General features: G+C 45.2%; 1 protein-coding gene across 1 annotated transcript in view; it reads left to right on the top strand.

Annotated features, from left to right (window-relative positions):
• Positions 1–12654: 12654 nt before the first annotated feature.
• The window catches only part of BRINP1 (BMP/retinoic acid inducible neural specific 1), a 147071-nt gene continuing 133152 nt past the window's right edge, over positions 12655–26573 (top strand). The window contains exon 1 of the mRNA XM_052645262.1: positions 12655–12872. Coding sequence (XP_052501222.1) covers positions 12655–12872 — 218 coding nt within the window. The remainder of the gene's footprint in view (positions 12873–26573) is intronic.

Genomic DNA, 26573 nt, shown 5'->3' with positions numbered 1-26573 from the left:
AGGTTCTTTATCATTGGTGCCACCGGGGAAACCCAGACTATTAAAATAGCTCCCTTAGTTTTATTCTTGTCTCTTCTTAAATCTGTCCACTACCCCGTCAAAAATGAAACTCTTAACATAGAATTCTTCTGTTTAAAAGACTTCATTGGCTCACTGTGATCTCGCAGGGCTAACCATAGCCTTTGATCTGTTCAGTTCATTTCTGCCTGCCATATGATTGCTTCCAGTTCCTAGGCAAGGGGAGAAGAATCTATGTCTTCAGGAAACTGGTTGTGCATAAAGATATGATTTTTTTTTAAGGGATCTTAATTTTAGTTCTTTTGCTTCATCTCCTGCCAGTTTTTGCTTAGAAATCGCCACTACAGTGACTTAAAAATGTTTGTAGATTTTATACTCACAACAAAATCCTTCATTGGTTTTACATGCTTCTTTTCTGGCCTGAAATATAAACTGCCCCCTCCCCGCCCCGGTTAGTCACCTTGCAAGTGCCCCTCTATTTCCTCAGTCTTCTCCTGGATGGCCTCTCCAGGAAGCATTTTTAGAGATCTTAGCTTGGGGCTCCACACCCCGCAGAACACTGTTTTTGCCCTGTTACATTATTTTAAAATTATTACATTATCCATTTTTTGTGTGTCCACTTCCTTTTCTGCACTGTGAGATCTAATTAAAATAGTAAGGATTCAACTAATATTTGTTGGATTTTACCAAACTGGCTTCGAAAAGACATTCCAAAATGTTGATTTCACTTTCCTTTTTGAAAGATCCCCTGCAGAGACGGCTGACAATTTTGAAGGAACACTTAAAAGACAGCTTCCTTGAATTTAGATCTTCACATTTCCAAAAATTACTCCAAATGAAATATTTATTTAAAAAATGCTGTACATAACTTACATTGTTAATTTAAAAAATGGTATTTATGATCCCCCCCAAACAACAGGAATTCCACATATTTCTATTTTCTTCCAAGTTGTCATGGCCCTTTCCTAGATTCAGTATTTCCAGAAATTTACACCTCCATTGACTTATCAGCCATTCTATTCATTAGCATATTTGTAACTGGTGTTGTGATTGTTTATGATTGTCAAAACAGGAATGCTACAATCAAGGATGATGCGGGTCTTTAGCTTAATATATTAAAGCACTGAGTCAAAGAATTTAGATCTGGCTTAGGTTGAAGTTGTTGTTGTTCAATCACGAAGTCACGTCTGACTCTTTGCAGCCCCATGACCACAGTGCACCAGGTTTCCCTGTCTTTCACTATCTCCTGGACTTGCTCAAACTCATGGCCCTTGAGTTGGTGAAGCCATCCAACCACCTGATCTTCTGTCATTCCCTTCTCTTCCTGCCCTCAATCTTTCCCAGCCTCAAGGTCTTTTCCAGTGAGTTAGCTCTTTGGATCAGGTGGCCAGAATATTGGAGCTTCAGCTTCAGCATCAGTCCTTCCAATGAATATTCAGGGCTGATTTCCTTTAAAATTGACTGGTTTGAACTTGCTGTCCAAGGGACTCGCGAGAGTCCTCTCCAGCACCACAATTTTTCAAAAGCATCAATTCTTTGGCACTCAGCCTTCTTTATGTTCCAACTCTTACATCCATACAAGACTGCTGGAAAAACCATAACTTAAGTCAGGAAAGTGATGTCTCTGTATTTTAATATGCTGTCTAGGTTTGTCATAGCTTTCCTTCCAGGGAGCAAGCATCTTTTAATATCATGGCTGCAATCATTGTCTGCAGTGATTTTGGAGACCAAGAAAAATAGAATCTGTCACTGTTTCCACTTTTTCACTGTCTATTTGCCATGAAGTGATGGGACCAGATGCAATGATCTTTGTTTCTTGAATGTTGAGTTTTAAAACAACTTTTAAACTCTGTTCTTCCTCTCTTAACAAGAGGCTCTTCACTTTCTGCCATTAGAGTGGTATCATCTGCATATCTGAGATTCTTGATATTTCTCTTGGCAATCTTGATTCCAACGTGTGATTCATCCAGCTCAGCATGTGTACTGGATTCTGAGTATACAGCTCAGTATGATGTACTCTGCATATAAGTTAAATAAGCAGGATGACAATATACAGCTGTGATGTACTCCATAGGTTGAAGTTAAATTCTGCCATTTTTAAATAATTTGACATTGCAAAAATAACCGTATTTGTTTTAGGAAGAGTCAGCATTTTATCATCTGCACGATAGAAATAATGTTATCTATTTCATAGGATAATTTTGTGGATTTAATCCCATGGAGAACATGAAACAGTCTGGTGTGATATCTATCGGCAGCGTATAGTAGGGGCATGGCAGACATTCACTCATCCTTACTCAGGCATTTAGATGTAAGGTGAAGTATGGGTACCATTGTCAAAGTGGGCACTGGGCATGGACATTGTAAGAATCAGGAACAGGGTAGGCAAATGTAGTGAAGCATGATGGTTTATAGTGTGTTCAGCCAGTGCAGTCAGGGAGAGAATCTGGAGAACAGGGTGTTCTGAGGGTGGGGCGTGGAAAAGTTAAGTAGAAAAACTGAGTGTACGGAGGGTCCAGCTGGGAGACATTCAGCGCAAGACTAAGGGGCCGGGCAATCAGTAGGGGACCGTTGACTCCGTCACGGTCGTATGTGTATGTGGGAAGATCCCTCTGGTAACTAGAGTGGTGTTAGGATGGAGGTGCAAGAGATAAACGACACAGGAAGTCCAGTAGGAAGGTGGCTAGGGCCGTCCACGTGAGAGAGCCCTGTTCAAATGACAGGTAGCAAGAGAGAAGGGATTTCTGAAGAAAAGCATGCAAGGGGGAGAAGAGCAGGATCACACTGAGGCCTGGAGAAGACAGAAGGATAGGATTGTCAAAAGAGGCGGATGGATGTGAAAAGAAGGGAAATTGACTGGACCTAGAGATGGCAGCGATGGTGGGCTCGGTGGCGGAGGTGGTTGAGTCAGGGGAGGAGGAATTTGGGAAAAGTCTCAGGCTTCTCACAGACTTGATTTGGGAGACTGTGCTTCACTTCAGTGTGGATCATGAGAGGAGGAGATGGGAGAGAGTGATGGTGGTTTTATTTGGGATACTTTGAAAAGACTAGGGGATTTCCTAGAGATATCGATTATGCGGTTGAAAATAATAATATAAAATATGCAAGTTATGACACTTAGTCCAGTGGTTTCTGGTTTAAGAAAAACAAACGTCTATTTGCGGCTGCCCTGGGTCCTCGTTGCTGCGTGGTCTGGCTGCGGCGAGCGGGGGCTGCCCTTCGTGGCCGCGCGGGGGCCTCTCGGGGCGGTGGCGTCCTTGCTGCAGAGCTCGGCTCTGGGCACGCGGGCTTCGGTAGTCGCGGCGCCCGGGCTCTGGAGCGCACGCTCAAGACCTGTGGCTCACGGGCCTAGCTGCTCTGCAGCCTGTGGGAATCTTCTCAGACCGCAGATCAAACTCATGTCTCTTGAATTAGCAGGCCGATTCTCTCCCGCTGAGCCCCCAGTTAAGCCCCAGACAACATACTTCTAAACTCCGTATCACGAGGCACAGAAGACCGTCAGGGCACCCCAGTCCACGGAAAGTGAAGCAAAGACGGAGCCCAGCTTCTTCATGTGGTAGGGCCCCCGCTCTTCATCCCAGTATCACTGATGACTTCTGACTGTCTGATATTTGGACTGATGTTGAAAGTAGGTGACAAACACATCACTAGAAGTTCTGGTGTTTTTTTTTCTAACTGGAGTTCACTGGAGTTTTACATGGAGCTGAGCACTGAGTTCAGTGTTTTAATACATGACATCTTTACTTTTGGCCAAACAGGATTCATAGAGTAAAATCAGGAGAAACAAACAAACAAGCAATAAAAAAAAATCTTAATTCTTGTCTCATCCTTTTTAAACTTGCTTTTATCAGGTTTCCTCTGATACTTGGATGAGAGTTAAGGCAGGTCCATGATTTTTCCAAATTATGTTCAGTGTTCTTTCTACTCAGTTCTACTTCTCATACACAGTCTCAATTCAGTAACTGAAGTTTCCATTTCAGTGTATTACACCAAATAAATCGAATTTTATTTAAGATGGAAACTTGACTTTCCTCCCAGTCTCTCCTGCCTCCTTCCAACTTATGATTCCGTCTTGTGCCCTCTGTCTTGTCAGCCTTGATCTTAGTTTCTTTACAGTGAGGGTTTTGGTCAAAGATGGAGAGATAAGGAGGTTGCAAGAGTCTTCCTTGCCTAGTACTTTTTGGACAGCTTAGCATCCGTTCTTTGGGGGCTTAGCAGGTGTTCGGTGCTAACTTTTTGAACTCTCAGCGTTTGTGGGAGAATATTTGGAGCTGTCTTTCTTCCCTGAGTTCTCTCGCTGGCGATTCCTTTGATGAGGGAAAATGCACATCTCTGCGGCCGCTTGCTGACCACTCAGTCCTTGGACCCTTGGTAAATGTCAGGGCAGTTCCAGTTTCCTCCTGCTGGTGTCACCTGGAAAAAAAATGCACAACCTTGAAACCAGAGTTTTATTTTATTTGATGTACAAAATGATGACTTAAGCCTGCCTTGCAGCCTCTCAGCTCTGAGAGACCACTCCAAAGAGATAAGAGAGGAGCCAGGAAATATAGGAGTTTTTGTAACAAAGGTCAGGTGGTTGGAACTTCAAAAGATTCCTGTTAATTAAAAAAAAAAAAAAAACAGACACCGCAAGTTAATGAGTTTAACACTTCTCTGTGCGTGAGAAGGTGCAAGAGTCTGGGCTTATTGAACTCATCCCTTTGACATGCACCTTCACCACCTAGGCCAGTGTTCTGTGCCGCTCCCACACTGAGTCCCTCTGGGTACACAGTCCGGGGTGGCCACAGTGGTTGAGAGCTTGGTCGAGGGCACCCTGTTTGTCTCTGGTGCTCCCAGTGTTTCCTTAGGTCTCACTATTGGTTGGAGGGCAGGGAGGCTACAGTGGCTTGATGGTTGAGCATCCTTTGTTTCCTGATAACGGCTGGTAGCACCTTCCCTTCACACTGGCATGCCCTTTCCCTCCACTGACGGGGCTGGGGCAGCCTCTCCTGGCCTCCTGTTGCGTGTGGCCCTCTCCCAGTGATGGGGGACACATTCCTTTTATGCAGGAGCTCAGCGCGTACTTTTATGGGCAGTCTCTACTCTGCCACCAGATTTCAGCCCTCTCTTGAATGTCCCCCTGCAGAGTTGTCTTTAGATTTCTGCAGTGTGAGGCAGACACTCATCTGCCGTATTCCTCCAAGCTCCTGGGACATTGGTCGTGTTCTTTGTGGGGTCCTGCTGAAGCTTGAGGTCCAGGGCTTCTCCCGATTCTCCCCTGGAGCTGTGTGGGGTGAGCAGGGGGATTCACAGAGCAGGGGGATTCACAGAGGGTGGGCCGTTCTCCCCCTGACCCCACTGGTGGTCCCAGCACCTCACTCTGTGTCATCCTGTGGGTGAGAAGTTAAGAATCTCCACAGGAGCATTTGGCTACCTTTTTTATAAGTCCTGGATAGTGGTCATGCACGCTCCTTATAATACAATAGCTATTATCTTGGTCTTGGCTCAAACCTAGGCTAAAATAATTGTATTTGAAGTCCTCTTTAATGCTTATCTGAACCTTGCACGACACTCATCCTCCTGTTACTGCCTGGATTTTACGGGCGAGGAAACCGGAGGTGACGGGGTTCATTCATGTGCTCAAGGTCACCCAGCTTTGAAGGTTTGTACCTCCTGGAGATGTCTCATCTGAAAGCTCCTCAGGTTGACACCAGGCTCAGGAGGCAGGCAGTGTGGGTGATCTCCAGTCCAGTTGTTAGCCTCAGGGCCCCCAGGATGGGCAATGGAGCTGGCCTTCCCTTCCATCCTCTGGCCCCACGTGTGGGCCCCTGCCCAGCCGTCACTGTAGAAAGCTCCAGAGGTGGAGCTGGTGACGGTGCTGCTGGAAGGCTCTGCTCCCCCTATCTGCCTCTTGCACATGTGTTCCTCAGAGGTAAATAACTCACCACGGCCACGATCGGAGGACGCGCTCTGTATGGGCTGAGCTGTTCCTCAGTGACACTGCAGGCTTATGTACAGCAGGGCTCAGGCGAGGGCCCTGCGAGCTTCAGCCCCATCAGCAGCTCCGCGCCCACCCGGGTGCCTCACAGCAGCCAGACTGACTCAAAGAAGGTCATGGGTGGGTCAAGGACAGAGCTCAAAAACAGAGCCAGCCTCTCTTTCCCAGGCTCTGAGACCCCGTGGCAGGATGTTCCTTTTATGAAGGCTGGAGAAATAGCAGTGCTGAATTGCATGGTGACGGGATACCTGGGGCTGTCTCTGGGACATGAAGATGGAGAGATGTGGCTCTGAGCAGGGGGGCGTTTTTATTTCAAATGAAACTAAATGTCTGTCTGTTTATTTTGAAGGGAGGGGGCAAGTGCTCAACCAGTGATGTGCGGAGTGAACTGAGTTCTCCAAATGTTAATAAAACAAGGAGACGGAATCTTTAAGAAATGATACAAGTGAACTTACATACAAAACAGAAATAGACCCATAGACAGAAAACAAATTTATGGTTCCCAAAGGAGAAGGGGAGGGCATAGATTAGGAATTTGGGATTAGCATATAACTTTACTAGGTATAAAGTAGATAACAAACAAGGACCCACTTAAAGCACAGGGAACCATCATCAATATTTTCTAATAACCAACAAGGGAAAACAACCTGAAAATATATGTGTATTAGTTCAGTTTGGTTCAGTCGCTCAGTCGCGTCTGACTCTCGGTGACCCCGTGGACTGCAGCACGCCAGGCTTCCCAGCCTACCACCAACTCCCAGAGCTTGCTCAGACTCAAGTCCATCAAGTTGGTGATGCCATCCAACCATCTCATCCTCTGTCATCCCCTTCTCCTCCTGCCTTCAATCTTTCCCAGCATCAGGGTCTTTTCCAGTGAGTCAGTTCTTCACATCAGGTGGCCAAAGTATTAGAGCTTCAGCTTCAGCATCAGTCTTTCCAATGAATATTCAGGACTGATTTCCTTTAGGATTGACTGGTTTGATCTCCATACAACATATATATGTGTGTGTGTGTGTGTGTGTTTAACTGAATCAATTTGTTATACACCTGAAACTAACACAACATTGTAAATCAAGTATACTTCAGATAAAGAAAAAGATAAAAAACAAGGAGATGGATGAGAGTGACCTTTTTAGGTGGTGTCACAGAGCAGAAAAGGCTTGTTTGAGCCCTGTCCTGTCCATTAAAAATAAAACACCATCCATATGTGTAATTTTAAGATTTTTGCAACCCCATTAAATAATTAAAAAGAAAGAGATGAAATAAACTTAAATAATATATTGTATTTACTATTATACATCCAAAATACTACTCTTTCAACATATGACTGGGCTTCCCTGGTGGCTCAGCTGGTAAAGAATCCGCCTGCAATATGGGAGACCTGGGTTTGATCCCTAGGTTGGGAAGATTCCCTGGAGAAGGGAAAGGCTACCCACTCCAGTATTCTGGCCTGGAGAATTCCATGGACTTTATAGTCCATGGGATCACAAAGAGTCGGACACGACTGAGTGATTTCCCTTTCACTTTCAACATATAACCATTATAAGATATTGGTGAGTCATCGTGCATCCTGCTCCTCTGTCTTTGAGACCTGGTGGGTGTGTATTTATACTTACAGCACATCCTGATTTGGAAGAGCCACATTTTACCTGCTTGATAGCTGCACATGGTCAGTGGCTTCCAACCTGGACAGCAGGTTGGCTTGTCCACCGGCCAGCTTTGTGGTGTTGGGCCAGTTACTTATTCCTCTTGGACCTCAGTGTTCCCTCTCCCCCCATTAAAAATGGGAATCACAGCCTCTCACCATATTGCCATGAGGTCACATGTGTAAAGCAACTAGTGTGTGTTTCTGGCACATAGTAAATGCTCAGTTAATGAACAGGTGATTGCCTCCTTAAACTGACCTGCATCCCAATTAAATTCTAAGCTCGCTACAGGAGACTGAAAGACAGCGTGGTCTCTGCACACCGTGGCTGGCGTCCTCTCTTTCCTTTCCTTCCACGGACACTGTCTTCTCCCTGAGGTTCTGCCTCCCTCACTCCTTCTCTTTCTTCAGGTCACTCTCAGAACGACTTCATCAAGCAGCTTTTCCTCCACACCGTGTATGGGGAGCAGTGGCTTCACTGCCAACCCCGTCTCAGCTGCCTTCATTTTCTTTAGAGCTCTCCATACTGCCACATGTAGTCATTGCCTGTTTGCTTGCTTCTCCCAACTGAATATTAAAGAAGCCCTGCTTGCTATTTAATTTCCAGCTAAATATGTTAATGGATGAATGAATGAATATATTGAACATCCACAATGCTTTGCCCTTAGTGTGTAGCCTAAAAATGAAATGCAGTCCTTTCTCGATGAGAGATTCAGAGGGAGATACAGGTGACTGCAGGCCCTCCATCAGCCCTAAAATTTCACTGAAGCCTCTGCCACCCTGCATGCCACCCTGGGCACACACCCCATTGCTCTGCCCTCTCCCACCTCTGAGACTTTTGGTATGTTGCCTGCTCTGCTAGGATTCTCTTTTCCTCATCTCTTCTTACCAAAACCTCACATGAGTGAGTGAGTGAAAGTCGCTCAGTCACGTCCGACTCTTTGCTTTGTGACCCCGTAGACTATAGTCCATGGAATTCTCCAGGCCAGAATACTGGAGTGGGTAGCCTTTTCCTTCTCTAGGGAATCTTCCCAACCCAGGGATCCAACCTAGGTCTCCTTCACTGAAGGCGGATTCTTTATCAACTGAGCTAAAAACCAGCTCAAATACCACCTTCCCTTCAGGGTTCTTTCCAGATCTCTGGATCTCTTGAAAACATCTCTGGCCTCTATTCTTCCACTGGACGTTTTCTGTGCTTATATTATTGATGATAGCATATTTCATATTAGAATTCCTCAGGTCTGTTTGTGACTTTGCATACTATTTTGAATCTCTAGAGGGCAGGATCTGACTTTACCTGTGTGTGGGGAGGGTAGGGATATATTGGAAACTGTACATACTTTGTAATCAGATATAGTAATACATGAGTTAGATTCCTGAAAATCAGGACTTGTGAGTTTATTAAAGCTATTTAATGTCTCCAAGTCCCAAGGAGCTCATTTGTTAATGGGAGAGCTGTACCCATCTCTTGAGAATCACTTGGACTGCAAGGAAATCAAATCAGTCAGTCCTAAAGGAAATCAACCCTGAACATTCATTGGAAGGGCTGTTGGTAAAACTGCATTTCCAATACTTTGGCCACGTGATGTGAAGAGCTGACTCATTGGAAAAGACCCTGATTCTGGGAAAGATTGAAGGCAAAAGGAGAAGGGGATAGCAGAGGATGAGATGGTTAGATAGCATCTCCAACCCAATGGACATGAACTTGGGCAATCTTCTAGAGATAGAGAGGAACAGAGGAGCTTGGCATGCTGCAGTCCATGAGGTCACAGAGTTGGACACAGCTTACCAACTGAACAACACCCATCTCAAGGAAGAAGCCTTTGTTAACCTCTAGTCTGTACTGAATGCTTTAGCTACTGCCAAGATAACAGACATTTTTTTTTTTTTTTTTAGATCCAAGTACACAATAGATGCTCCATAAATATCAAACTTGGGGCCCTTATATTAACCCAAGTCTCTAATACAGTTGATGCTAATTCGGGCTTATTTACAGAATAAGAATCACTGTGTCTGTCATGATAAGACAATATTTAAGTAGCACACATACTCATCTTTGTCCTTAGCCAATAAAACGTCCATTTCTATGCAAATGCACCTTCTAGAAACTTTCGTTATCGTCTTTAGAGTTCTGTGAATTATCATGATTTTTCTGAGTCAACAGAAAGATACTCAAACTACTTCCACGAAACGCCCACCTGTGCTTGTGGAGATGGAGATTGTACCATATTTCCCAACTACAAAGAAGGTTCAGACACAGCTACTGAATTGCCACGTGCTACAGACAACATGGCAGCGTGAAAACCAGGAGCGGGAAGACAGGAGTCTGGCCCAGTCAGCCACTCAGTGGTGGTCTTGTAAGAAGGAGCTGGGCTGGAGCAGGATGTATCAGCATTTTCACCGCTGACGTTCTCGGTGCAGTTGTCTTTGTTGTGGGGGAGGGGCTATCTTGTGCACTGCAGGACGTTTAGCAGGCCCTGGCTTTTACCTGCCAGATACCAGTAGGGTCCCCTCCGTTGTGACAAGCGGGATGTCCCCTAGGGGACAAAAAGGCTTCCAGAAGGGAAGCATTGGATTAGATCATCCCGACTTCTGTAAATTCCAGGACTCGGGGCTGAGGTCTTGCACACACACGCACACACATGTACACATGCTGCTATTTCCTTGTCTAGCCTTGTTTCACTTTTAAAAGCTGCAGTATTCTGAATCCTGTTTCCTTGCAAACAGTCTAACAGGCAGGCATTCTCGTAGGTGCCCACCCCGCACCCATTCACAACAGAAGCCACGCAGAAGGGCTGGATGGGTGACATGCTGTGATTTCAGTGTGTTATAGCTCCCCGCCAGGATCTCTGAGCAGTCGCCTCCACCCCCTGCTTGCCACTCAGGTGGGCTCCAGCAGACAGCTGGAGCTGATTTAGTTCTGCACTCCATGTAGACGGCTTTGTTTTAGGATCTGAACAAAACTTGCAGCCACAGCTTCTGCCAGCCCACTCGTCTGCTCACAGGCCTCTCTCCTTTGCCCCTGACAGCTGGGGCCTGTGGTGCCAAGTAGGCTTCTGTAGCCACTCGTAATAGAATGGTGCAATCAGACCACAGAGCGTCGTAGCCAGTTGGGTTGGAAATTCGCACCTTTCTCCTTTTGCTTTTCTCTCTTTCTTAGCTTGACTTTCTTCCCATTTTCAGCTGGAAGAGGAGACCAATAAGGGATCATATTTCTTCATGTTTTTACATGGTTTTCCACTCGATAAAATGGTTTTGTCCTTGCCAGGTTTTCACATGGCAGGCGAATCTGAGATCTAGATAGAGGCTATGACTGTCCAGAGTCACACAGCCAGCCTTGTGTAGAAACAGTCTTTTAAAGATTCTTGCTGATTAAAGACTCGCAACCCCATGAGCAAGACGGACACAGAGGCAAATAGTACAATAAAAAATAGTAAATACTAACATACAGTTATATAAGTGAACAACAGGAGCTGAAGGAAAGGAACAGCCAACAGCTTTTGAGAGGGATGGAAAAAGGAATGACCCTTGAGGGTCTGGCCTCAGCTGGCTAGTAAAGAATAAATAGGACTTGGCATGGCAGGGGAGGCCACAGGAGCAAAGACGCTCCAGCAGGGGATAGCCAGGCAGCAACAGCAGTGTTTATCATCACCCATGTCTTCATCATCACTGATGCCATCCATTTGTTGAGCACTTTCTAAAAAAAGTCAGGCGCTGCATGGGGCACTTGACATAAACGGCGTCATTTCATTTTCACGCTAGTCCTGGATACAAGGGCTATTGCTGACTCCATTTTATAGACCGAGAAACTGAGGCTCAGAGGAGTGAAGTCACTTGCCTGAATATACACTGTTTACAACTGGTAGAACCTGCATTCCAAGCTGCCTTTCAGTGTAGAGTAAGATGAGCTCTTCTAGGATAAGTGGGGTGAAGGACACAGACAGCATAATGTCAAGCTAGCAAGCAGAATGATGATGTGATGATAAAAAGAAAACTTGCGAATGTGCCCGAGTCCAGGCATGGTCTAGTGCTTCCTCTCCCCTTCTCCCTACAAGGAGCCCCTAGCTGAGCCCTCCCGTAAGCACTTCTCCAACATGGGGCCCCCGTGCTGTGCTACTACCCAAGAAAGGGGCGGCAAGACCCCCTAGTTCCTTGGCCTTTTGTTCCCCTTCTGAACACAAGATAACCTTGAGGCTCAGAGACACTGAGCCAAGTGGATTCTCTGGCTATGCTTCTTTGGGGTGGAGACATCCCACTGAGCACGGTAGAAGGGATTCGGATGAGCTCCATAAACTCTCCACCTGTAAGGTATCAATCCCGGATAGTCGTGATCATGATGCGTCCCAAGACTTTGTGCAGTCCGTCAACTGGTGATGCGAAAGCAAAGCGTGTGTTCACCGGGTGCATGTCTGCGAGAGGAGGAGAGAAGTGGGTTCTCGCTTCCCGAGTCCCTGCTGCGAGATTCAGGCTGTTTGTTGAGATAGCAGGTGGGGCAGATACTGAAGTTCCCTCCTGGCTGGAGGAAACTGTTTCTGCCATCATTCATTTCACTCTTGCTGTCAACTTACGCCTTGAGTAACTTCAGTGTGCCGAGTGCCAAGTTACAGATGCTGAAGCCTGTCCTCCGTTTCACAGATGAGGAAACTGCATATCTAAGAGGCTAAGCAGTATGTACATGTTTGTACATGTTTATACCACATGTGAACAGCAAATCAGGAGTGTGAGCCCAGATATCCGGAGACGCCACACTCTTAAGCAAAAACTGCACTGATCTTTGTAAACCCTGACCCAGTCTTCTGATGAGAAGTATTATGATGAAAGTATGTTAAAAACATTAAAAAAAACTTTTCCTTTGTCTCTCTCCCTCTCTCTTCTCTGTATATTTTTGCTTCCCCTCTCCACCTTTCCTCTCCTTCTCTCTTTTCCTCTTTCTTCCTGTCTCTTTTCTATTCCTTTCTTCACAGGACTCCACAGAATGGAGCAAGAATGAGAGGAAAAAGGCCGGCAGAAAAGCATGAACTGGAGGTTTGTTGAGCTCCTCTACTTCCTGTTTGTATGGGGCCGTATCTCAGTGCAGCCCTCCCACCAGGAACCAGCTGCAACAGACCAACATGTCTCCAAGGAATTTGATTGGCTTATTTCAGACAGGGGGCCTTTCCACCACTCCAGGAGCTACCTATCCTTTGTGGAAAGACACCGTCAAGGATTTACAACCAGATATAAAATATACAGGTAAGAGCTGGGCTAAGCTCACCCTTGCCTTTCATTCATGGAGCGCTTCGGGGGGTGGGGGTGGGGGGTGTCGTGCTTTGGCCTGGGCCTTGTGGTGTGGAGGAGTATCTGGGCCCAGACTGCTAAATACTTGCTCATTATTTATTAATTCACTTAGTTTCTGTTTATTCATTCATCTGCTTCATTACAGTGTGCAAGGGACTGTCGGTGACGAATTAGAGTAACGTGGTTTTGGGTGCTTAAAGTGGGCTGGACCTAGTGCTTAGTACGTTGCCCGCATCCTCTCTTTAAACCTCACAGTAACATCAGAGACAGCATCTGTTTATTGTCTCCACTTTATATAGAAGGGGTAACTGGGCTTTCACTAGGTGAAATAACTTTTCCGAAGTCACACAGTCAGTGAGTGGTAGGACTAGGATTCAAACCCTTCTCTATGTGTCTCCACAGTCACAGACAGTAATTTTAGTCAGTTACATCAGGTGTAGGCTGCAGTGTTTTATAGATACTAGTAATATACCAGATATCTTACCCAAACATGTTCATACGTTTGGAAACAAATAGGAATACTCCGTGAACAACTCTTTCTTGAGCAAGTCTGAACTGGTCTTTGCCTGTTGGAATCCTACTCATTCCCATAGAACTCAGCCCAATGTTCTTCTTCTTTGAAACCATCCCCATCCCTCCGCATCCCACTTGATCAGTCTCTCTTTGATATTTCCACAGCTCTCTATGCTTATGCCTCTCTAGTTGCCAGCCGTTTGCAGTTGGAGTGTATTCTTGTATTTCTTTCTCACCTAACTTGAAACTCCATGAGGCCAGGACTTACATATAATTCATTTCTGGATCCCCAGAGTGAGGTTTTATTTTCTGCCTTGTATCGTAAGCACACAAAAAAATGTGGACTGAAATAAATTGAAGAATGCAGAAAACTCTCTAGAGCTGGAGTCTTTAAGATCAAGGAAGAAAGTCAGGGTCTAACACTTCTGGGCCACTTCAAGCAGGGGAGCAAGGATGCGCGCATGGTGGAGGAAAGATACTAACCTGCAGCTGGGAAGCCATGAATTCAGGCCTTGTGTCCACTGTGCATCTGACATGAACGTGGGCACGTCTCCTCTGAGCCTCGTGTGTCATGGGTGATTCATGAATCTGCTACCAGCTGCAGATGGCTGTGACTCCGTGCTGAATATTCAAATCTGCATTTGAAAGTTGGCCCTTAATGAGAGAAAGTTTACATCTGCCCCTGCGTTCAGATTTCACCTATGCTTTTGTTTGGATTCCACTGCTCAAACAAAAATCTGCAGTCATCCAATGAGCTGGTTTCTAAGATGCTTTCCAAAAGCTCTGAAATTAAGTATATAAGATTGAACCAAGGTCACGTGGTTAATTAAATGATGGAGTTTAAATCCAGAAGTCAGGCCCCTGGTCATCTAGTTATTTCTTTCTTCCTTTATTTAATCCTCACATAATTAATAAGCACCAGCTAGAAGCCCAGAAACTGTGTTTAAGGCCGGTGACACAGTGGTGAGTAAAGCAAACATGGGCCTTGTGCTCAAAAGAGCACATTAATTAGACACAGGAACACACACACACACACACACACACACACACAGCATAAGTGCTGCAAAAGAGAAAGGGCAGGATAGGCATATTTGGGGGATGATAAACAATGATGTGGGAGACTATTACATGCAAAGATTGGGTGAGGCTTCTGTTGCAGTCTTCACCTGGACACACATGCAGGTAGGTACCCAGAGGTCCGCGTGCCCTTCTAGACCAGGTTTAGACCAGAACAAAAACCAGCCCGGATGTGCTCACCGGGGCTGTTGCCAATTGGCGCTTTCTCTTCACTGCTTTGTTGAGACACTAAAGTACGTCCTCAGGTGATTCCCAGAGTGTCTCCTTTGTGCTAACGTGGACACAGCACATTAGAAACTTGATGTTTGCATCATGAAGGAAAGACTTTACTTCCAGCTTGTGCCAGCTTGTCTGAGGCTACAGAGCCAGCCTCTCTGAAATGTCCTAGACCTCAAGCTTTGTCCAGTCCACCCGACCTTAGAATCCAGGCTAGAACCCAGGGTGACCTGAGAGCTTCAGAAGGAACCTGCTCTCCTCAGTTGAGTGGGTTAAGGCCATCTGCATCCTCATGCTTATGCAGAGGGTGACTTCAGCCCTTGGCATCCTGGTGGGGAGTCAGCGCCACTGGCAAGGATGAGAGCCTTTCAAATTAAATCCCAGCAGAAGTCCTCTCTCCTGTTGCTTCACAAGCTGAGCTGTAATCTGTGCACACACAGTTGTTTGGGTGCACAAGGTTCCTGCTCTGTCACACCTAAGTCTGAGCTGACACGCGGAGGCTGGGGAGTTTTCTGCTCTTGAATCTGCCAGTGCACAGCAGCAGCATCCTCCATCCTAGAGGCAGAGGACCTGGGTGCTGGCTCAGCCCACCCACCTCCCCAGGTATGATTTTGGCCAAGAAATGGAACTTCTCTGAGTTTCTGTTTTTTCATCTGTAAAATGGGAGTGTTCACTAAGATGATCTCCAAGGTCCTTCCCTTCTCTGAAATTCTGTGACTCCAGAAAATGTTGTCATTTGGAAATACCATGGAAGATTGGAGAGGACTCTGAACTTGGAGCCTGCAGACTCAAGTTTTGTTTATTTTGGACCCACTTTCTTCATTCTGGGCATATATGTTCATGCCTCATTCACTCATGCTCCCATCTAGTCCACTAGACTTTCATATCAACTGTATTCTGTAAGCCATGCTGTGATTTGGTAATACAGAGATGACCAACAGAAAACAGCAAAGCACGCACGCACGCGCACACACACACACCCCCCCCCAACAACAAAGTTCGTGCACACACACACATCCCACAACAACAAAGCTCACACACGCACACACATCCCGCAACAGCAAAGCTCACACACACACACATCCCACAACAACAAAGCTCACACACACATATACATCCCACAACAACAAAGCTCACACACACACACATCCCACAACAACAAAGCTCACACACACACACATCCCACAACAAAGCTCACACACACACACATCCCACAACAAAGCTCACACCCACACATACATCCCACAACAACAAAGCTCACACACACACACATCCCACAACAACAAAGCTCACACACACACATCCCACAACAAAGCTCACACCCACACACATCCCACAACAACAAAGCTCACACACACACACACATACCACAACAGCAAAGCTCGCACACACACGCACACACACATCCCACAACAAAGCTCACACACACACACACACGCACACACATCCCACAACAGCAAAGCTCACACACACACGCACACATATCCCACCACAGCAAAGCTCACACACACACACATCCCACAACAACAAAGCTCGCGCACACACACACACACACATTCCACAACAACAAAGCTCACACACACACGCACACACACACATCCCACAACAGCAAAGCTCGCACACACACACACACACACACACACCATTCCCACAACAATAAAGCTCACACACACACATGCACACACACGCACACACACATCCCACAACAAAGCTCATACACACACACACATCCCACAACAGCAAAGCTCGCACACACACACACACACACACATCCCACAATACCAAAGCTCGCACACACACACACATACATCCCACAACAACAAAGCTTGCACACATACACACATCCCACAACAGCAAAGCTCACACACACACACTCACACATCCCACAACAGCAAAGCTCACACACACACACACACACACACATATCCCACAACAGCAAAGCTCACACACATACACATCCCATAACAGCAAAGCTCGTGCGCTCATACACACACAGACACATATCTCACAACAGCAAAGCTCATACACACACACACACACATCCCACAACAACAAAGCACTGTGTCTCACACACACACACACACCCCCCACAACCTGCAGTGTACGTTCGCTCCTTCACCAAGCTCAGAGTTTGGGGTGGAAGGTTGTCAGCAAGAAAGAGTGGGCAAGCAAGCAGTTGCCCTTCCATGGAGAGGTATGAGGAAGCAGCCACTCAGATGCTCACTGTTCTCCTCTGTAGGGAGGATGATGATGTCTGTCCTCCCTACGGAGTCAACTGAGATGAACCTGGTGTGAGATGCTTTGTAAAATTTAAATTTTCTTGTATCTGGGAAATTTTTTCATTAATGTTTGAAATCATCATTCTAAGACAATCATTCAGTTTCACTTTCTGGGAAGCCCATACATATATTAGTTGTTAAATGCTCACCTTCATTCTGTGAGGGAAATAGCAGCATATTACAGATGAGAACACCAAGTCATCAGGAGGTTAAGGAGATTGCCCATGTCACTCACCAGGGAAGTGGCCAAGCTAGGAATCAAAAATAGGCTTCTGAGACTCCACAAGTTGGGAGTCATAACCCTCTCTTAGTTCTTAGTTACCTAGCATATGACCAAATACCCAGAGACTTCCTTTAACCACAGACAAGTTGCAACCTCTTGGAGACTCAATTTTCTCATCTGTAAAATGGAGATAATATTAAATGCTTTATGTAGTTGTGGCTGGAAATAATTTAGGGATCAGTCATGAAGACCTTGGAATGTTGCAGGAGCTACATCAGACAGCTGATGGTATTGCTAGAAATGATTTCTTCTCATGGTAATTATTTTTTAATTAATTTTTAATTGGAGTCTGATTGCCTTACAATATTGTGTTGGTTTCTGCCATCTATCATCATGAATCAGCTATAGGTATATGTATGTCCCCTCCCTCTTGAACCTCCCTTCCGCCTTCCCTCTTGGTAATTTAAAAGTAAGTTTTGTCCAAAGAGTGTTTCCTATGTTTCCACTGCTTCTTTGCATTGTGTTTTTCTGTTTATCTTTTCTTGATTTTGAGATTGTGAGTAGTTGCTGTAAATTTGGCAGTTATTTCACAGGTGGATTTAAAAGGAAAATTGTGGTACCCTTTGTAAGCTTTGGTTTAGGAGGGTCAAGGCAGGGGAGGGAGACACTGATAGTGGTGGCCACTTTGCCACAAGATGTGGTTTCATAATGAGTGGCTTTCCCTACAGGTTTCAGAGCAAGTGGTTTGTGGCTTATGGTGTACCTTCCTTTGAGCCTTAAGTAAGTACCTGAAAGTTTAATGTAAATCAAGTCGTTGTAAACCAGGTCTGATTGCCCAGCCATCTTGCTCATTTATCAGAGTTGGATGAATTGTCCTTCTAATCCACCATCTTAAAGGTTGCTTCATGTATTTCATGAAAGTGTCTCTAGTAGGTTTTCTGGAAGAGCTGCTTCACTCAGTGAATGGAGCTGGGGCTGGGTGGATGGTTCTGCTAAGATGAATGAGCTGTGGTCATTGTCGAGAAATCATTCAAGAGTATGTATTGGGCACCAGTTCAGTTCAGTTCAGTTCAGTCGCTCAGTCGTGTCTGACTCATTGCAACCCCATGAATCACAGCACGCCAGGCCTCCCTGTCCATCACCAACTCCTGGAGTTCACTCAGACTCATGTCCATTGAGTCCGTGATGCCATCCAGCCATCTCATCCTCTGTCGTCCCCTTCTCCTCCTGCCCCCAATCCCTCCCAGCATCAGAGTCTTTTCCAATGAGTCAACTCTTCGCATGAGGTGGACAAAGTACTGGAGCTTCAGCTTCAGCATCATTCCTTCCAAAGGAATCCCCGGGCTGATCTCCTTCAGAATGGACTGGTTGGATCTCCTTGCAGTCCAAGGGACTCTCAAGAGTCTTCTCCAATACCACACTTCAAAGCATCAATTCTTCAGCGCTCAGCCTTCTTCACAGTCCAACTCTCACATCCATACATGACCACAGGAAAAACCATAGCCTTGACTAGATGGACCTTAGTCGGCAAAGTAATGTCTCTGCTTTTGAATATGCTATCTAGGTTGGTCATAACTTTTCTTCCAAGGAGTAAGCGTCTTTTAATTTCATGGCTGCAGTCACCATCTGCAGTGATTTTGGAGCCCCCAAAAATAAAGTCTGACACTGTTTCCACTGTTTCCCCGTCTATTTCCCATGAAGTGATGGGATCGGATGCCATGATCTTCGTTTTCTGAATGTTGAGCTTTAAGCCAACTTTGTTGCTCTCCTCTTTCACTTTCATCAAGAAGCTTTTTAGTTCCTTTTCACTTTCTGCCATAAGAGTGGTGTCATCTGCATATCTGAGGTTATTGATATTTCTCCCAGCAATCTTGATTCCAGCTTGTGCTTCTTCCAGCCCAGCGTTTCTCATGATGTACTCTGCATAGAAGTTAAATAAGCAGGGTGACAATATGCAGCCTTGATGCACTCCTTTTCCTATTTGGAACCAGTCTGTTGTTCCATGTCCAGTTCTAACTGTTGCTTCCTGGCCTGCATACAGATTTCTCAAGAGGCAGGTCAGGTGGTCTGGTATTCCCATTTCTTGAAGAATTTTCCACTGTTTATTGTGATCCACACAGTCAAAGGCTTTGGCATAGTCAATAAAGCAGAAATAGATGTTTTTCTGGAACTCTCTTGCTTTTTCCATGATCCAGAGGATGTTCGCAATTTGATCTCTGGTTCCTCTGCCTTTTCTAAAACCAGCTTGAACATCAGGGAGTTCACGGTTCACGTATTGCTGAAGCCTAGCTTGGAGAATTTTGAGCATTACTTTACTAGCGTGTGAGATGAGTGCAATTGTGCGGTAGTTTGAGCATTCTTTGGCATTGCCTTTCTTTGGGATTGGAATGAAAACTGACTTTTTCCAGTCCTGTGGCCACTGCTGAGTTTTCCAAATTTGCCGGCATATTGAGTGCAGCACTTTCACAGCATCATCTTTCAGGATTTGAAACAGCTCAACTGGAATTCCATCACCTCCACTAGCTTTGTTCATAGTGATGCTTTCTAAGGCCCACTTGACTTCACTTTCTAAGATATCTGGCTCTAGATTAGTGATCACATCATCATGATTATCTGGGTCGTGAAGATCTTTTTTGTACAGTTCTTCTGTGTATTCTTGCCACCTCTTCTTAATATCTTCTGCTTCTGTTAGGTCCATACCATTTCTGTCCTTTATCAAGCCCATCTTTGCATGAAATGTTCCCTTGGTATCTCTAATTTTCTTAAAGAGATCTCTAGTCTTTCCCATTCTGTTCTTTTCCTCAATTTCTTTGCATTGATCATTGAAGAAGTGTTTCTTATGTCTTCTTGCTATTCTCTGGAACTCTGCATTCAGATACTTATATCTTTCCTTTTCTCCTTTGCTTTTCGCCTCTCTTCTTTTCACAGCTATTTGTAAGGCCTCCCCAGACAGCCATTTTGCTTTTTTGCATTTCTTTTCCACAGGGATGGTCTTGATCCCTGTCTCCTGTACAGTGTCATGAACCTCATTCCATAGTTCATCAGGCAGTCTATCTATCAGATCTAGGCCCTTAAATCTATTTCTCACTTCCACTGTAGAATCGTAAGGGATTTGATTTAAGTCATACCTGAATGGTCTAACGGTTTTCCCTACTTTCTTCAATTTGAGTCTGAATTTGGTAATAAGGAGTTCATGATTTGAGCCATAGTCAGCTCCTGGTCTCGTTTTTGTTGACTGTATAGAGCTTCTCCAACTTTGGCTGCAAAGAATAGAATCAATCTGATTTCGGTGTTGACCATCTGGTGATGTCCATGTGTAGAGTCTTCTCTTGTGTTGTTGGAAGAGGGTGTTTGCTATGATAAGTGCATTTTCTTGGCAAAACTCTATTAGTCTTTGCCCTGCTTCATTCCACATTCCAAGGCCAAATTTGCCTGTTACTCCAGGTGTTTCTTGACTTCCTGCTTTTGCATTCCAGTCCCCTAGAGTGAAAAGGACATCTTTTTTGGGTGTTAGTTCTAAAAGGTCTTGTAGGTCTTCATAAAACTGTTCAACTTCAGCTTCTTCAGCATTACTGGTTGGGGCATAGACTTGAATAACTGTGATATTGAATGGTTTGCCTTGGAGATGATCAGAGATCATTGTGTCGTTTTTGAGATTGCATCCAAGTACTGCATTTCGGACTCTTTTGTTGACCATGATGGCTACTCCATTTCTTCTGAGGGATTCCTGCCCACAGTAGTAGATATAATGGTCATCTGAGTTAAATTCACCCATTCCAGTCCATTTTAGTTCGCTGATTCCTAGAATGTCGACATTCACCCTTGCCATCTCTTGTTTGACCACTTCCCAAATTGCCTTGATTCATGGACCTGACATTCCAGGTTCCTATGCAATATTGCTCTTTACAGCATCGGACCTTGCTTCTATCACCAGTCCCATCCACAGCTGGGTATTGTTTTTGCTTTGGCTCCATCCCTTCATTCTTTCTGGAGTTATTTCTCCACTGATCTCCAGTAGCATATTGGGCACCTAATGACCTGGGGAGTTTCTCTTTCGGTATCCTTATCATTTTGCCTTTTCATGTTGTTCATGGGGTTCTCAAGGCAAGAATACTGAAGTGGCTTGCCAAGGTTTGCCAAATGCCATGCCCTGGGGAGTTGATGATATGTGAGGCAGACAGATCTGTCCTTTTGAGGAGCTCAGAGAAATGGGAGGGTGAGGGCGAGGTCCACCGTGGCACCACTGAGGGTGCTTGCGGTTGAAAGGAGACCCCCAACCTCCGGACTCTAGATCTAGTCTTGGTATCACGTGGTCCATGGGTTCTATTTCTATTAGAGTGACTCCAGATTAGTCTAAATCAGCATTTCTCACATGGAATTGGAGTTCAGTATGATTTTAAAAGGCATTTTCTGGGGAAAAAATAATCCATAGTCAAATAAATAATAATAAAAACAGCAATAAGAGTCAGTTGCTAACTTTGGGCTTCCCATGTGGCACAGTGGTAAAGAGTCTCCTGCCAATCCAGGCGACACAGGAAATGTGAGATCGATCCTTGGGTCTTAAAGACCCCCTGGAGTAGGAAATGGCAATGGGCTCCAGTGTTCTTGCCTGGAAAATCCCATGGACAGAGGAGCCTGTCGGGCTACAGTCCATGGGGTCGCAAAGAGTGGGACATGAATGAGCACACAGGCAACACTGAAAGCGTGTGTGCCCGTGTCTAGCGTGGACACACAGGGTATAAATCATTGCAACAGACTGGTCCTCGTAGCAATCCTATGCTCAGGCAGTTACATTTGCATAACTTGCCCAAGAAAAGAGTTTCTTCATGGTAGAGTGGAGTATCAGAAGCAAGCAGATTCTAGATCCTGTGTGTCTGACCATGCTCTGCGGCCTCCCAGATCACATAAATATGTTTGTTTGGAAAACCAAACAAAGTTATATAGGCTTCCTGACCACAGGGCTTTTCAAGATCTTTCCTAGACTGTTCAACAGAGTTTAACCAAACCTCTTTGGCCCTCCAGCGTCTTTTTCTCAGAGAGATTGAAGTTCGAGTGAGCAGGCTTAAAGAGTCACTGACTCTGGCTGGCTTTGGCAGCTGAGTGTTGTTTCCCTGGATAGCAGCCTGTGCCACAGCCGTCTTAAATGGCAACCCTTCAGTTCACGGAGCTGGCGCCCAACTGAGGAAGCCACCCTGCATGTTGGGCTTTTTCTTTGAATGCTTTGGTCTACATCTACCTCCTGGTTTATAATTAAAAAAAAAAAAGAATTAACAGGTTCAGTTTTCCTGTCGCAAGTAAATCGAATTTTCTCCTGCTCTTTCTCATTTTTTAAATTCCTGCACTGGTATTTCTTATTCCTACATTTGGCATTCCACCCTGTGGAAGGGATATGAAAACTTCAGCCGAAGCCAGAGCCACAATTACATAGGAGGGTGAAGCCTCGGTTTAATACGCAAATGAGTGGCTACACATCATAATCATCTGCAAAGCTTTTAAAAAATTCCCACGCCCGGCTCCCTCTTAAGATACTTGGATTTATAATTGGTCTAGGACAGACGTGAGAACCACCAACCCAGGGGTGATTTGGCTTCCTAACGGGACATTCAGAAATGTCAGCAGGCATTCCTGGTCATCACCATCGGTTGTGTGGGGTTGCTGCTGGCGTCTGGTGCATAGAGGCCAGAGATCAGGGGTGCTGCTGTACACCCTCCAAGGTAGAGACAGCCCTCTGCTGCTAAGAGTTGTCTGGCTCACAATGCCAGTAACAGAGACGCTGAGAACCTTTGCTCTCGAGCACATATTTTTAGGAAAAAAAAAAAAAAGGAAAAGTAATGGCGGGAAGGATTTTAGAATGAATGTTTTTAGATTTCAGTCAACATGAATTTAGGTTGGAATGGTTGAAATATAGGCACCAGGTAAGGGATTTTTTCCGTATTTTTAGATATGACCTCAGATCAGGGTGGCAATTGATGCATTAAAGAAGGTGAATTGATTTTTGCTTCCTGCTGCAGAGAGGCATCATTTAAGGGAAACTTCTACTTCAGAAATAGACAGCCTCCATTCCTCCAGGAGTTCTGGAGGATTCAGTGAGTTTCTCCTCTGACGATGGTATCCCTTAGGAGGTAGGGTGTTTAGGCACCACTGTCAGGCTCAGATACCCCTGGCCCGAGTCATAAAAAAAACAACAACTTGGAAAAGTGCTTTCAGAGATCCCTTTTTTTGTTGTTTTTAAGAGTATGCCAAGTGGGCTCAAAAGAAGATGAGACTGGGATGGTGTCCCACATTTGTCGTTGTCAATTTCAGCCACTTAGAGGTTGGCATCACTGGTGAGAATCAATACCCTATGCCCTTTCTCCCACCTTATCCCTCATTTAATCCAAGTTTCGGCTCAAGTGCTCCCTCAGTAGAGAGGGATGAGGTGGGGGATAATCAGCAAACATCTCCTGGGCCACTTGGTGTCAATTCAGAGATAATCTTCTGTGTTGATTATTTAAAATTGATCTTCCACTTCCAAGCCCAATAGCTTTATTGCTACCAAATTGGTACCTTTGCAGCACTTTACCTCCTTGCTCCCATTCCATTACTGAACTAACTTCTGTGAGCTGCTAGGCTTCGTTTGCTGCAATCTCTGCAGAGCAATTGTCCAGCTTCAGTCAGGAGCCATCTCTGAAAATGGATTGGCTTTTACACACGTCCTTGCAGAGGGCAGACTGACATGGAGTCTCTAACTGACACAGATACGGAGGTTATGATGACTAATATGAAGGCAAGCCCTTGGGGCTGCAGACTCTATATCCCAGACTCTATGCCCCAAATCTTGGCCAGGCAGAGGGCACTGGATCTGTGATCTGTAGCACCTGCCACTCATTCATTCATTTGAAAAAAATGTTTACCAGTCTCCAAATTCCTGCTGACTAGTTCCTACAACAGTTGCCTGGAGATAGGGAAAGACTGAATCCCTGACCTCAGGAACTCAAAACTCTGTTGGGGAGAACTGACTGTTGGGCAGATAACCACAATGCCAGATGCTGAGTTCTGCGACTGATCAGTATGCTTGGAACTGTGTTTGTGGTGGGAGGGGAACGTCCCTTGGCATACAGATCATGAATGTGGGAAAGGATGGGGCGGGGAGAGACACATCTAGGCAGTCATCCTATTGAACTCAGGCTTCAAGGAGTATTAGACCTTTGTGAGAAGGTAGTGGTGAGAAAGTAGCCCAGATAGGTGGAGTAGCCCCTGCAAAGGCAAGGGGGCAGAAGAAAGTCTGGAAGTATGCGTGTGTGGTGTGTGTGTTTTGAGTAGTATAGTAGCCTGCTCTTAGCCAAGACTTTGGTTTCTGTGGTTTCAGTTACACTCCACCGCTGTCCAGAAGTAGTAAATGGACAATTCCAGGAATAAACAGTTTGAACGTTTTACATGGCTCCCCATTCTGAGTAGCATGATGAACTCTCACACTGTCCAGCTCTGTCCCTCGCAGGACCTGAATCATCCCTTTGTCCAGTGTATCTCCTCCTGCCATTAGTCAGCAGCCACACTGATTTCCAGATCAACTGTCCTGGGGTCTCAGTGGTGGTATTCAAGTAGCCCTTACTTTATTTAATAATGTCCCCAAAGCGCCAGAGTAGTGATGCTGGCGATTCAGATATGCCAGAGAGAAACGGAAAAGTGCCTCCTTTAAGCGAAAAGGTGAAAGTTCTCCACTTAATAGGGAAAAAAAAAGTGTATGCTGAGGTTTCTCAGATCCCTGGCAAGAGTGAATCTTTTCTTTCCATGAAATTGTGAAGAGGGAAAAAAAAATTCAGGCTAGCTTTGCTGCCGCACCTCAAACTGGAGAAGTTATGGCCAAAATCACATACAAGAGCTTCATTAAGGTGGAAAAGGCATTACATTTGTATCATAAGGTGTTTGTAGAGAAAGGAAGGTGAGGGGGAGGGATCATATTTCCATGACTTTATCACAGTATATTGCTATAATTGTTCTATTTATTATTAGGTGCTCTTGTTAATTCCTTACTGTGCCTGATTTATGCACCCAGTTTTATCAAAGGTATGTATGTATAGGAAAAACATATGTAGTATATATAGCGTTCAGTACCAAGCACGGTTTCAGACATCTGCTGGAGGTCTTGGAACGTTTCGTCCATGGATAAGGTGGGTACTTCTGTAGTGATGATAAGAAATAGTGCTGGGTTAGCAGCTTGGAGCCAACAATGAAAGGAATTTAGGATGGCAAATTGATTTCAGACAACCATCAAACTCCAGTTGTCAGAGTACTAGTACATCTCTTTAGAGCAGTATTTTTTGTTTGTTTCATTTTTACATTCCTTGACCTTATTCCTGCTAAACAATGAATTTTACATTGACACTCAACAGACATAGAGATAAAAAGATACATAATGGAAATGAAAACTCATGAAAAAAGTGCTTAACCTTACTCCATGTAATAGATCCTGATGTCCTATTTCCTATTCTGTTCTAGGATAACTCAGTCCTTTCTGCTTCATTTATTTTTAAAAATACTTGTGTCTACCAACTACACTGATTTCAGCCTCCGCTAATGGGGTGTGCCTTGCAGTTTGAACAGCACTGACTTTGAGTCTATGTTTGGGTTACATTTTGCTTCAGAGGAAAATTGTACCTAATGTTTGAGAAGCAGACGTTACTGTGCGTGCAGGTCAGGTCCTGGGCCTTGTCTGGGAGGGGTGACAGGACAGCAGGGAACGGTTTGGATCGGGAGACTGGCAATACTCTGATCAACATGTAGAGACATTGCTCAGGCCGCAGTGTGAGGAATGCGGGGCAGGGAGGAAGAGAGAAGTGTTAGAGAGCTATGGCAGCAAATGCAAGGGAGAGGAAGAGGGCAGTGGAGCCAAGACAAAGGCAAACAAGGTGAAATTCATGAACTCTCAAGCACCACTCAGATCCATCAGCAAAGCTGCTTGGGACCTTCCTGTCAGGCAGTGCCCTCCCTGGCTGCATCCAGGCTTTTCCCTACTCTGGCTCCTTTCTCAGCCCCCTGTGACAGGGAGCGTTCTCTTCTGTAGAGTTCTCCAACGGCTGATACATCTGTGGGTTTTTTATGAAAGGAGCGAGAATGCCCACGCTTCTGCCTCAAGGCTGTTTCTTTATCTCTCAAGGCCTTCCTTCTGGGCATGAGAATTCCTGGGTCTCATTAGCAGTGGTTTCCCAAGCTGGCTTGGAGGAAGGCTTTGCATCCCACCCTTTATATGCACCTGACTTATCTCTGCAAACCTTGATGGAAACTTCTAGCTGCAAGTCAGTGTCTAAGCTGACGTGAGCCCTAGCACAGTTGCTAAAGCCTAGTGATGAAGAGCAAGTCTACTTAGGC

Source organism: Budorcas taxicolor, chromosome 8 (genome assembly GCF_023091745.1).
Source record: "Budorcas taxicolor isolate Tak-1 chromosome 8, Takin1.1, whole genome shotgun sequence".
Classification (NCBI taxonomy): Eukaryota; Metazoa; Chordata; class Mammalia; order Artiodactyla; family Bovidae; genus Budorcas; species Budorcas taxicolor.
Note: the sequence above shows the minus strand (reverse complement) of the source record. Positions and strands in the feature narration are given on the sequence as shown.